Source organism: Emys orbicularis, chromosome 5 (genome assembly GCF_028017835.1).
Source record: "Emys orbicularis isolate rEmyOrb1 chromosome 5, rEmyOrb1.hap1, whole genome shotgun sequence".
Taxonomy (NCBI): Eukaryota; Metazoa; Chordata; order Testudines; family Emydidae; genus Emys; species Emys orbicularis.
In genome coordinates, this window is record NC_088687.1 from 59,179,356 (window position 1) to 59,191,377 (window position 12,022).

Below are 12,022 nucleotides of genomic sequence, written 5' to 3' on the forward strand. Positions count from 1 at the left end.
CTAGCCTGCCATGGACTAAATATCCATGTGGATCCTGCTGCCATCCACTAAAAGTTCTCTAGTGCACTTTGACTTACCTACTTTGAAACCTAAGTAAATCAAAGCACACTAGGAAACTTTTAGAGTGTACAGCCCAGTTTCCCTCTCCTCCTGGCTTTCAAATTCCCCCAAGCCTCTTGCACCTCGCTTCCTTCATTCCCCTGTATACCCTAATTCTCCCCACCCTTCTTGCTCCTGTCATCTCATCTGAACCCCCAGTCAGGGCCGGCTCTGGCTTTTTTGCCGCCCCAGGCAAAAAAGCCTCCGGCCGCCCCCCCCCTGTGGGGGGGGGAGGGCGGCCGGAGCCCCGGGGGGAGGGCGCCGGGGGGGGAGGGCGGCCGGAGCCCTGGGAGGAGGGCGGCGAGCCCCAGCTGGGGCTCGGCTCTCCCCCCGGCGGCCAGAGCGCAGGGCGGCGAGAGGGCGGCGAGCCCCGGCTGGGGCTCAGCTCTCCCCCCGGCGGCCAGAGCGCAGGGGGCAGGGCGGCGAGAGGGCGGCGAGCCCCGGCTGGGGCTCGGCTCTCCCCCCGGCGGCCGGAGCGCCGCGCCGCCCCCCTCCAGGTGCCGCCCCAAGCACAAGCTTGGTGGGCTGGTGCCTGGAGCCGGCCGTGCCCCCAGTTGCCCCTTTCTATCATCTTTGTTAAATATATCTGGTGCACTAGGTAGCTTTCAAAGAAGTATTTAGGATTTATGATAATTTTTCCCATTAATTTTCATAAATGAAAGGGTTATCCTTAAGCAGAGGCTGGCACATAAGAATCTTTCTCTTCATGGGAACTCATGACGAGTTGACCTCTTGGAAAATGGCCACCATCTCCCACTGTCACAGTAAGAGTGAAGCCAGCAGATAGCTTTGTGAAGATCAGCCTGTGGCATAAGTCCTACTGATAAAAATTGGAGATGCCAGCCATTTTGAAAGAGTGCAGTTCCACGTGTAATTCCCCTTTGTGAAATTTGCTGAAGAAGAAACATTCAATATAAAAATAATGGGGGGAAATGTCCATTAACCCTAAAAAAAAGTTTCAAATATAGCCTATGTACAAGCTTTCTGAGAGTGCTAACTATAAGCAGAGTTAAAAACATCTGCATTATTCTGTTTAGGTCATTTAAGAGAAAGAAGGAAACACTGAATTCTAAATATCTTAAAGGATTATTTTTGAATATTAATTTTAACTCAAAGTAATTAGCCAATTTATTTGTAAATTCTCAGAAAATTCTAAGTAATATAATTTTGAGAATTTCTGTATTCTTCATACATAATGAAGTGCCTGAATCCCTGCTTTAAGTGCAAAACTCAACTTTAACTAAGATACCATGAGTGGCACTTCCATAATTAATATGTTTAATATCATACTTCCTGCTTTCTATATTATACATATATTATACAGAGTGTTACTGCAAATTCTTGCATACATCTTCACATAGATATAAGCCAAAGAAGTTAATAAAAATATTTCAATAAAATTAAGAAAACCCTCAACTAATGTATGTAAATAGGCACTTATTTTTGTTGTACATTTGTTTCAAATCTGTCACATGAAGTGCATTTTAAATGAGCTTTTTAAAAAATGGAGTAGCTCTTCAGACGATGCTAAATTAATATACATTTTGGTACACTTTTCCAAGCTTCCTTTCTGACACTCCTTTGTGTTTTCCACTGCATATACCTCCACCCATAAAGAGCCATTCGTTTAACTTAACAAAATAGTTGTGTGCTAAGGAAATGTGTATAGTATATTTAGGGTGTTTATCACTACAGTACCATATTTTAATGCCTATAATTATTTTAGAAATGAAATGGTGAATGTAATTTTTCACCACCAATACTCATGAAACTTACATACATGCTTAACTTTATGCCTTTTGAGTAGTACTAGTGAAGTCTGTAAAGTTAAAACACATACATCTTTGAAGGTATGGAAAAATCTTTACAAAATGAACTACATTTCCAAACTATGCAAAACAAATTTAACAATTGCTCAAAGTTTGTACTATTTAATTACAAAATAACAATCCCTTATTCCGTGACTCTGTGAAACAACCATTTAAAACAAAATCAACTTTCTACTCTTCACCTTTCACTTGTAGGACAAAAAGATTTCAGTCTACCAAGTTAACTCTGAATGCTAATTATTCAGTAATTACTTGTACTTGCATTTTAATATTACATTTATTGCTGATTAAGGGGTATTTTTTCCCACCAGAAGTTTGGTTTCTGTGACTTGAAAACCAAATCTCAGTCCCCTGGTACCTCCTAAAATGACTCTTCCACACCTTTCCTTAGAATTGTATGAAGGGAAAGGAAAGCCATCAAATAAGCACACCAAGATGTTAGAAACTTAAAGCTATACAATAACTTGAAACATTCATTTTAGTGAAATTTTACACGAAATTAAAAGTAGGTAAACACTTGCTGGGAAGGGAATATGTAGGAGGAAACTAAGGAAGTGTGGTAGTGCTTCATACATTAGAGCTATGGGGCAAACCTAGCCACTTAGATATTAGTAATAGAAACCCAGACCAAACTAGCCTCTGGAGTGCCCATCTACTAAGATTTTATGTTAAAAACATTATCCAGTACCATAAATTTGAATCCTCCAGTTCAGACAGTAGGAAAACGAGCAGCTAAAAACTCAGCCCAGAAGGTAAGAGACTAGAGCAGGGGTGGGCAAACTACGGCCCATGGGCCGGATCCGGCTCCTTGGGCTTTGGATCTGGTCCATGGCGCCGCCGGCACCACGTCCCTGCAGCCCCCAGGCGGGGGGGCAGAGGGCTCCGTGCTGGTGCCCTTTCCTCCAGGCACCACCCCCCGCAGCTCCCATAGGCCGGGAACAGAGAACTGCGGCCAATGGGAGCTTCAGGGGAGGTACCTGGAGACGCGACAAGGGCAGTACATGCGGAGCCCTCCGCGCCCCCTCCCTCAGGGGCCGCAGAGCTTCCTGGAGCGGCGCGGCGTGGGGCCAGGGCAGGCATGCAGAGAGCCTTGCCTGGCCCCGGTGCATGCCGTTGCCACCCCGGAGCCACTTTAGGTAAGCGGCACTGGGCCGGAGCCCAAATCCCTCCTGCACCCCGCCCCCAACTCCCTGCCCTAAGCCCTCTGCCTGCACCTCGCACCTCTCCCACACCCCAACTCCCTGCCCTGAACTCCCTTCTGCACCCTGCATCCCTGTGCACCCCAAACCGCTGCCCTGAGCCCCCTCCCACAGTCTGCACCCCTCCTGTACCCCTGCCCTGAGCCCCCTCCTGCACCCCAACCCCCTTCCCTGAGCCCCCCATACACTCCATACCCCTCTTCTGCCCCAATCCAATCCCTTAACCTGAGCCCCTTCCTGCACACTGCACCCCCTCCCACACCCCACACCCCTCCTGCACCCCAACCCCCTGCCCTGCCCCTGCATACAATTTCCCCACCCAGATGTGGCCCTCAGCCCAAAAAGTTTTCCCACCCCTGGACTAGAGTATCAGACCTGGTACTACACGACTATTAGAGAAAATTCCAAAGCTAGTTCTGAATGCTTTGTAAAGTGATGAATTAATTCCATGTGTTCATATTCCAGCCAGTTTGCTTCAGTTAGGAGGATACCTTTTGACTACAGAAGATGGATATCACATGAAGACTTGACTTCAGTGAAAAACTCTCTTGGCCCTGTAGGTCTACTTAACACAGGGTACAAATCCGTTTTGCTATTCTGTTATCAACGAACTCATCTAAGGCCCGCAAAAAGAACTTAATCATATGATTAATATCACACCTCTTTGGTCAGACTCTACTCTTTCTCCAGAACCAGCTGGGCACTGTAGAGAATACATTTCCTCTTTAGGATAGGCCTCTTGTCATAGTCACTGGAGGAGCAGTCTATTTACTCACAAGCTTCTTATTTGCTAAATAGTCAACAAAAAGCCCTACACAAACCTTGGTCCTTGTTAGTGAAAATATAACATCTGCCACTTGGAAATATTTTACATTTACAGAGAGTTTGTAAATAACATTTTTTATTTTATTCCGAGCTCAAACCAATTAATACGAGGCAAAACCAAAGCTCCTGCAGCACTCAAGGTTATCCCCATGAATTCTTTCAGAGGTGCCCTGGCAAGAGCATTTGTATGTTAGCTAGCATAATAAAAGGAAAGGCAACAGCCCAAACACCCACTTGGTAATGGAAATGCCGTATTTAAAAATACCAATCAAAATGTAGTCTTGGAGAGAAAATCTTAATGCAGGTGTAGACCGTCATCATTTACCTTGGAGACCCTCCAATCCAGGCTTTTTCACCAAGATTCACTGGCCTTCAAGTCACCGCTCTCTTTTTGCAGTGGAGGGGGAATATATTAATGAGTCCTAGGCACATCTGTCTATGGTTATATAGCTGGTCTTCATAAGTCTTACCGTAGCATAGAAGCTACATGTTATGGTAGTAATGGAATTCTGAAGCACAGTCAGACGCTTCCCAGTCTTTATCCAAAATTCTCTTACAGCTCATGAAAGATTTGGGTATATTTGTGACCAAATACAATTATTTTCTGTATGTCTAACCGAAAAAACAATTGTGGGCGGAGGAGTGGGAAGCTGATTTGGTGGATATAAAGCAAAGTCTTTAAGGTGTACATTATCTGGAAAATGCCTGGAAGTTTTCTAAAGCAGTATTTTTCATAATTGCAGAGTTAATACAACAAATATTTTTTAAGGCTAACAACATTGCAGAATTAATCATGAAAATATAACAACATCAGAAAGTGAATAAAAGAAGCACCCACATGAACATTTACCTTCCACTGCTCTTTTGAAGAAAACTTTGCAACTGCCACAGGTAACCACCCCATAATGACATCCAGATGCCTCATCCCCACACACGAGACATACTTTGGAAGGTCTTGAGGATCCAGTTGATACACTTCTAAGTGAGGAGCTGGGGAAAAATAAAATGAAATGATTAATATTTCAAAAAACACTGGCCATAATGTAAAGTTCAATTAATAATTTATAACAAGGTGTACTGCTCTAAACATCTAACAATTAGAGAACCAAAACTCTTTCTGGCACTGCCTGATTGCATACAACCACAGTTGCCTTAATTAGTACATGAAATATTTTTGTTGCTTATTTCAAAATACTCATAAACCTATCAATGCTCAAGTAAGGAAACTTCCAAAAGGGCAATTGTGTTTACTGATAGTAGATGACTAAAATAAATAATAATAAAATAAATAAAACAACAATAATAAATAATCTTTAATTTAGCAATGCATGTGTTCAGTAATGTTTAGGTGATGCACTATGCCGTTCTTATTTCTACCCTGACTTACAACATTACTCCATAAGTTTACAGTTAGTTAATATTTCTGTTCATATTACATTTCATTAAACAGCATAATAGCATATATACTTTTAAAGTATGTTATTTCAAAAAAGCATAGAGAACTTTTCTATAGTATTTTGCATGCCAGAATAGGGGGAGAAATGTTGGAGGTGTAGGCAAAGGGTTCTGAAACTTCACAAATGGACTAGTATCTTTCAAACCCAACTTCAAGAATGTGGCACATGGTGGTTTGGGGTTGAATTGGGGATTTATGCACAACCCTCAGTAGATGGCAATCTTGAGGCATTCCCCCAGGGGAGCGGCAAAAGTCATTGTGCTTCAAGAATACTTGGAGTCAGTTCTGCTTGCTGGTCTGGAGATTCCTCATCCCCTTTAGGGAAGCTTGTGCAACTGGCAGTGCTAGTTCAATGCATTTCTTATGCTCAAAGATGCAGTTGCTCAAGAATAAGGAAGGCTTCTGACTCCATCAGCCACTATTGTACACCTATGGTCAGGTACAATCTTGCCCCCTAATATCTCATCACTTCCCTTGGCAAGCACAATCAATTGACATTCTCATGTGCTCACTACCTTTAATGTAACAAGGATAAATTTGTGTAAAAAACCACGAAAGTTTTATATTGAGTTCCAAATAGCTATACTATTTCAAAATTTCACATATCTGCTAAAATGGGTATTCTACAGTAGCAGGATAATTTGATATTAACAGCAACAGAGGGTCCTGTGGCACCTTTAGGACTAACAGAAGTATTGGGAGCATAAGCTTTCGTGGGTAAGAACCTCACTTCTTCAGATGTCTTGCATCTGAAGAAGTGAGGTTCTTACCCACGAAAGCTTATGCTCCCAATACTTCTGTTAGTCTTAAAGGTGCCACAGGACCCTCCGTTGCTTTTTACAGATTCAGACTAACACGGCTACCCCTCTGATACTTGATATTAACAGTGAAATTTTATTTTCTAACGTTCTCAAGCTCAAAAATGTGTATTTATTTGTTCTTTACTGTGAAATAGAAAAGTACTCAGGGATTTTTAATTCATGGTAATATTTATTTATTATAAAGACAGGGGAAAGCCTTGATAAATGTTTCTGAATGAATAAGAAACATTACATTTTTCTTAAGTTGTAGTAATCAATATAATATATACCTCTCTAACAGCAGAGAAAGCATAAATGGATGGTCATTTTCATAAATCCTGAGTAAACCACACAACCAAAGCTGCATTTATAACTTAATATTTTCAAGCATTATAGTTGGATACATAATCTGCTTCAATAATGAATAGGGCTGGTCAAAAAATTCTGTTAAAACTGTTTCTTGATGAAAAATTGGAGTTTTAACTAAACAAACTTTTTGCAAAAAGTTCTCTGCTTTCACCAGAATATTTCAATTGTTTGTCAAAAACTGCATGAAAACTAAAAATGTTTTCAACTGAAAACCAAAATCTTTTGGCTGAAACATAAAATACTTTGATTCTCAAATGCTGCTGTCCCATTCTCCTATGTGGCTGGGCTGCCCAGCCAGACTTTACCTCCATGATACACCGTGGCATGTGAACACCAGGATGCGCTGTCTTCCCTCAGGGAAGACTGTGGTGCATCATGGCAAACCACCTGATCAGGGAGCCTGGCCTATATAGGAGTATGGGAGCATGAGACACTGAAATTACAATTCCCATGAGGCAGCATGGTGGCATTTCAGAATTTAAATATTTTGATTTTCAGCCAAAATATTTTCGCCTTAATTTCTTGAGGAAAACTTTAAATTAAAAGGCATTTCCCAACCAATTCTAGTAATGAATTTGAAATTCTGTTCTCACTAGATTCACCAGGTAAAAAAGAGAAAGCAGACACAGCAGGACAATGGTTGGTTCATGCTTGATGCTACATACCTACACAATGTTTACTTACTAAGTACATTCTAAAGCATATACCTATTATAAATTTAACTGTGGATTCCTTATGCACCCATAAACCTCCCACCAATTTCAGTGATAGTTTGGGTCAGGATTGGATTATAAATGAATAACCACTAGATTTTTTTTTAAAAATAAGCTTGCTATGTTCCTGCACGTTCCATTCACCTTTGTTGTTTTAAAAATGATGTTAAATTACTTCATACAGTAGGTACAGTTGTTTGTATAATATGGAAAATGTATGAAAGTGATCACTTCTAAAAATTTACTGCAACTCATACTGCTAATCTTGAATTCAGTCATTCTGTTCATGAAAGTTATTTCTTACTCAACAGGAATGCACAGATGGTTACACCTTTTTGTCCTAAAGCACTCTTATAATCAAGTTGTCAAGTTTTTCCTCAATGACTTGACTTAACCATGACAAACAGGATTACTGAAACAAGCACTTTTAAAATTTCCAGGCCAAATATTCAGCATTTCACTCCACAGAACTGGATTTCTAAATTTTTCCACCAGATTAAATAATATCTGTCAGATTTTACATTTACTGAAAGAAACAAACAATTTAAGAATGAAAACAAACGGTATATTTCTAAACCAGGAAATAAAGTACATTCACTTTGAAACTGCATTTGCCTTGAGAACTCTCCTAGTTATGTTTCTCCCTCTACTATAAATTATATGAACAAGGACATTATCCTCCTTTCCTTGTCAATCTGCCATATATTACAATCCCTGTGCTCATGCTAATAAAAATGATACTATGGAAAGGATTGTGATTTTTAAATCATGCTGATGAAGAAATCTGGAGAAAGGTATACCTCTACCTCGATATAATGCGACCCAATATAACACGAATTCAGATATAACGCGGTAAAGCAGTGTTCCGGGGGGGGGGCGGGGCTGCGCACTCCAGTGGATCAAAGCAAGTTCAATATAACGCGGTAAGATTTTTTGGCTCCCGAGGACAGCGTTATATCGAGGTAGAGGTGTATATGGATGTGAAGTTTCATAGTTAGCATTATGACATTCAGTTCAGTTGATTATAACATTGATTATTCTTAGCTCTTTTTCTAGTTTAGTTCTTAAAACGACATATTATTTGGCAAAAATTGCTACTTCTACAGGTCAAGAGAGACCAAAAATTAGTTTGCTTAGGTAATGAATTCTTTGGGGGGAAAATGGTAGTCTGATCCAATGAAAATACCAAAGAAGGGTAGAAGTTTTACCAATGACTTCATTCAGTTAGACCAGTAACTAAATGTTTTTCAAAATCCCTTCCTAAATCTAATTAAGTTTATATCTGGATATGGCCGAAATAAATCTAGTTTTCAGAAAAAAAATCACTAAAGGAAAATTGCCAACTTAGGTTTGAACCTCCAAAGGCTTATGCTTGTGCTTAATTTGGCGTGTTGACTACTCACATGCTTGACTATTTTGCTGTATGAGGACATTAGTAAGGCTGCAATTAAATTGATTTTCCTTTGTTTTCATTAACACACCATTATCCAAATAAACATATTACTTTACCAGTCAATATTCATAGACACATAACAAATATAATGCAAAATACTGGTTGTCCCCTTGGCAGGGTAGGTGGAAGGAGGTTGGTTCAGGGTCCCTATCCCCCAGGCTCTGCACTACCACCCATCCTGCTGCTGGCCAGTTCTCATAGGAACTGTGCAAACCCACAAGATCTCTCTCCCTCACTTCCCCACCCCCAGGGCTGTGCTGGGAATCAACCTGATGGCTCTGTGTTGGCCACTTGTCCAGCGCATGCACATGCACACCAGGAGGGGGCAGTTCTACCATGTAGACGCTCAACTTTCCAATCTAGGCAGCTGGGATTCGAATGGGGTGCACATGTTGGTCATGTGGAGATCTACGCACACACATAGGGCTGGAAGGGGCCTCAAGAAGACACCAAGTCCAGCCCCCTGTGCTGTGGCAGGACCAAGTAAACCTAGACCATACTCGAAAGGTGTTTGTCCAACTTGCTCTTAAAAGCTTCCAATGATGGTGACTCTATCACCTCCCTTGGAAGCCTGTTCTAGTTAGAAATTTTTTCCTAATATATATACCTTAAATCTCCCTTGCTGTAGATTAAGCCCGTTACTTCTTGTCCTACCTTCAGTGGACACGGAGAACAATTGATCACCTTCCTCTTTATAACAACCTTTAACATACTGGAAGACTTATCAGGTCCCCTCTCAATAGTCTTAAGAAAAGAAGAAACATGCCCAGGTTTTTAATCTTTCCTGTGAGGTCAGTTTTTAAAAAAACTTTTACCTTTTTTGTTGCTCTCCTGTGGACTCTTTCCAATTTGTCCTCATCTCTCCTAAACTGTGGTGCCCAGAACTGGATAGAGTACTCCAGCTGGGGCCTCACCAGTGCTGAGTAGAGCATGACTATTACCTCCTGTGTCTTACATACAACACTCCTGTTAATACACCCCAGGATCATATTAGCCCTTTTTGCAGCTGCATCACTTTGATGACTCATATTCAGATCCTTTTCAGCAGTACTACCACTTAGCCAGTTATTCCCCATTTGTAGTTGTGCATTTATTTTTCCTTCCTAAGTGAAGTACTTTGTGCTTGCCTTTATTTAATTTCATCTTGTTGAATTCAGATCAATTTGTCAAGATCATTTCGAATTGTAAACCTGTCCTCCAAAGTGCTTGCAACCCTTCCCAGCTTGGTGTCATCTATAAATTTTATAAGCGTACTCTCTATTCCATTATCCATGTCATTAATGAAAATATTGGCTAGTACCAGACCGAGGACTGACCCCACCAGATACACCCTCCCAATTTGATAGCAAACCATTGATAACTACTCTGAGCACGGTCTTTCACCTAGTTGTGCACCCACCTCATAGACTTTCCTAGGTCAGTAATCCTACCAAAGAAGGAAATTAGGTTGGTTGCCATGACTTGTTCTTAATAAATCAATGCTTACTATTCCTCATAACCCTATTATCCTCCAGGTGCTTACACACTGATTGTTTAATAATTTGCTCCAGTATCTTTTCCAGGTATTCTAGTTAGGCTGACTGATCTATTATTCCCCAAGTCCTCTTTTTAAAGATAGGTACTATGTTTGTTCTCCTGGTACCTCTCCCATCCTCCAGGAGTTCTGAAACATAATTGCTAATGACTCTGAGATTGATTCAGCTAGTTCCTTAAGTACCTTAGGATGAATTTCATCAGGCCCTGCTGACTTGAATACACCTACCTCATCTAAATATTCTTTAACCTGTTTTTTCCCTATTTTAGCTTGCATTCCTTCCCCGGGTAGTTAATATTAAGTATCTGGCCTTCATTAACGTTTTTAGTGAAGGCTAAAGCAAAATAGACATTTAACACCTCAGCCTTCTTGATGTAATCAGTTATTAAGTGTCCTTTCCCACCAAGTAGAAGACTTACACTTTCCTACATCTTTCTCTTGCTCATAATGTACTTAAAGAATCTCATCTTATTGCCTTTTATGTCCCTTGCCAGTTGTTAATCATTTTGTGCCTTAGCCTTTCTGGCTTTGTCCCTATATACTTGTGAAGTTCTTTTGTACCCCTCCTTATCAATTTGACCACGTTTCCACTTTTTTAAAGATTCCTTTTTGATTTTCAGGTCATTAAAGAGCTCCCCATGGAACCATATTGTCCTCTTATTATTCTTCCTATCTTTCCTTTGCATTGGAATAGTTTGCAGATGTGCCTTAAATATCGTTGCTTTGAGGAACTGCCAACTCTCCTGAACTCCTTTTTCCGCATGGGACCTTACCTATTAGTTCTGAGTTTGTGAAGTCTGCTTTTTTGAAGACCATTATCCTTATTCTGCTGCTCTCAGTCCTTCCTTTCCTTAGAATCATGAAATCTATCATTTCATGATCACTGTCACCTAAATTGCCTTTCACCCTCAGATTTGCTCCCAATTCCTCCCTGTTGGTCAGAATCAAGTTTAAATGGCTGTCCCCCAGGTTACTTCCTCCACTTTCTGGAACAAAAAGTTGTCCCCAATCAGGGCCATAGCAACAAAGAATGTGGCCCCCTCCGAACGGTGGCCCCCTCCGAACATATGTCCGGGCGGGGCCCCTTACAATGCAGAAACTGGAATGCAGTATTTATTTTGCCACTTTTAGGGGCCCCCTTCCTTGCGGGGCCCCCTCCGGTCGGAGGGTACGGAGGGCGCTCGCTACGCCTCTGTCCCCAATACATTCCAAGAACTTATTGGAAATTTTGTGTTTTGCCATATTACTTTCCCAACAGATGTCTGGGTACTTAAAGTCCCCCATTTCGACCAGGTCCTGTGTTTTGGATATTTCTGTTATTGGTTTTGGAAATGCCTCATCCACTCCCCTTCCTGATTTGGTGGTCTATAATAGATCCCCACCATGACATAACCCCTATTTTTAGGCCTTTTATCACATGCATTGCAGGCTCCAAACTTGGCTCCATATGCGTCCTGCCCATGCTGAGCCACACATGGGACGTGAATCTCCGTGGTGGGCACAACAACAAAAAAGTTTGGGAACCTCTGCTCTAGATAGAGTGAAGATGACAACACAATACATTCACTTAAGTCTAATTTTAAAATTAAGCAGCATTATTACACTGACACATAGCAGAGCTGGTGACTAAAGCAGTCAACTGATCGAGTTAGTAAGACCAGCAATGTTAAAAAGGTAGAACTTTTCATTCACACAGAACCAGCTAGTTCTTGGCTCAGAGACCTATTAGCTTAAGTATGTTTTAT

The 12,022-nt window shown here is 41.1% G+C and overlaps 1 protein-coding gene across 1 annotated transcript in view; it reads right to left on the reverse strand.

Moving 5' to 3' along the window:
• NR3C2 (nuclear receptor subfamily 3 group C member 2) overlaps positions 1-12,022 on the reverse strand; it is a 273,186-nt gene that overhangs the window by 100,166 nt on the left and 160,998 nt on the right. The window contains exon 3 of the mRNA XM_065405555.1: positions 4,803-4,942. Coding sequence (XP_065261627.1) covers positions 4,803-4,942 — 140 coding nt within the window. The remainder of the gene's footprint in view (positions 1-4,802; positions 4,943-12,022) is intronic.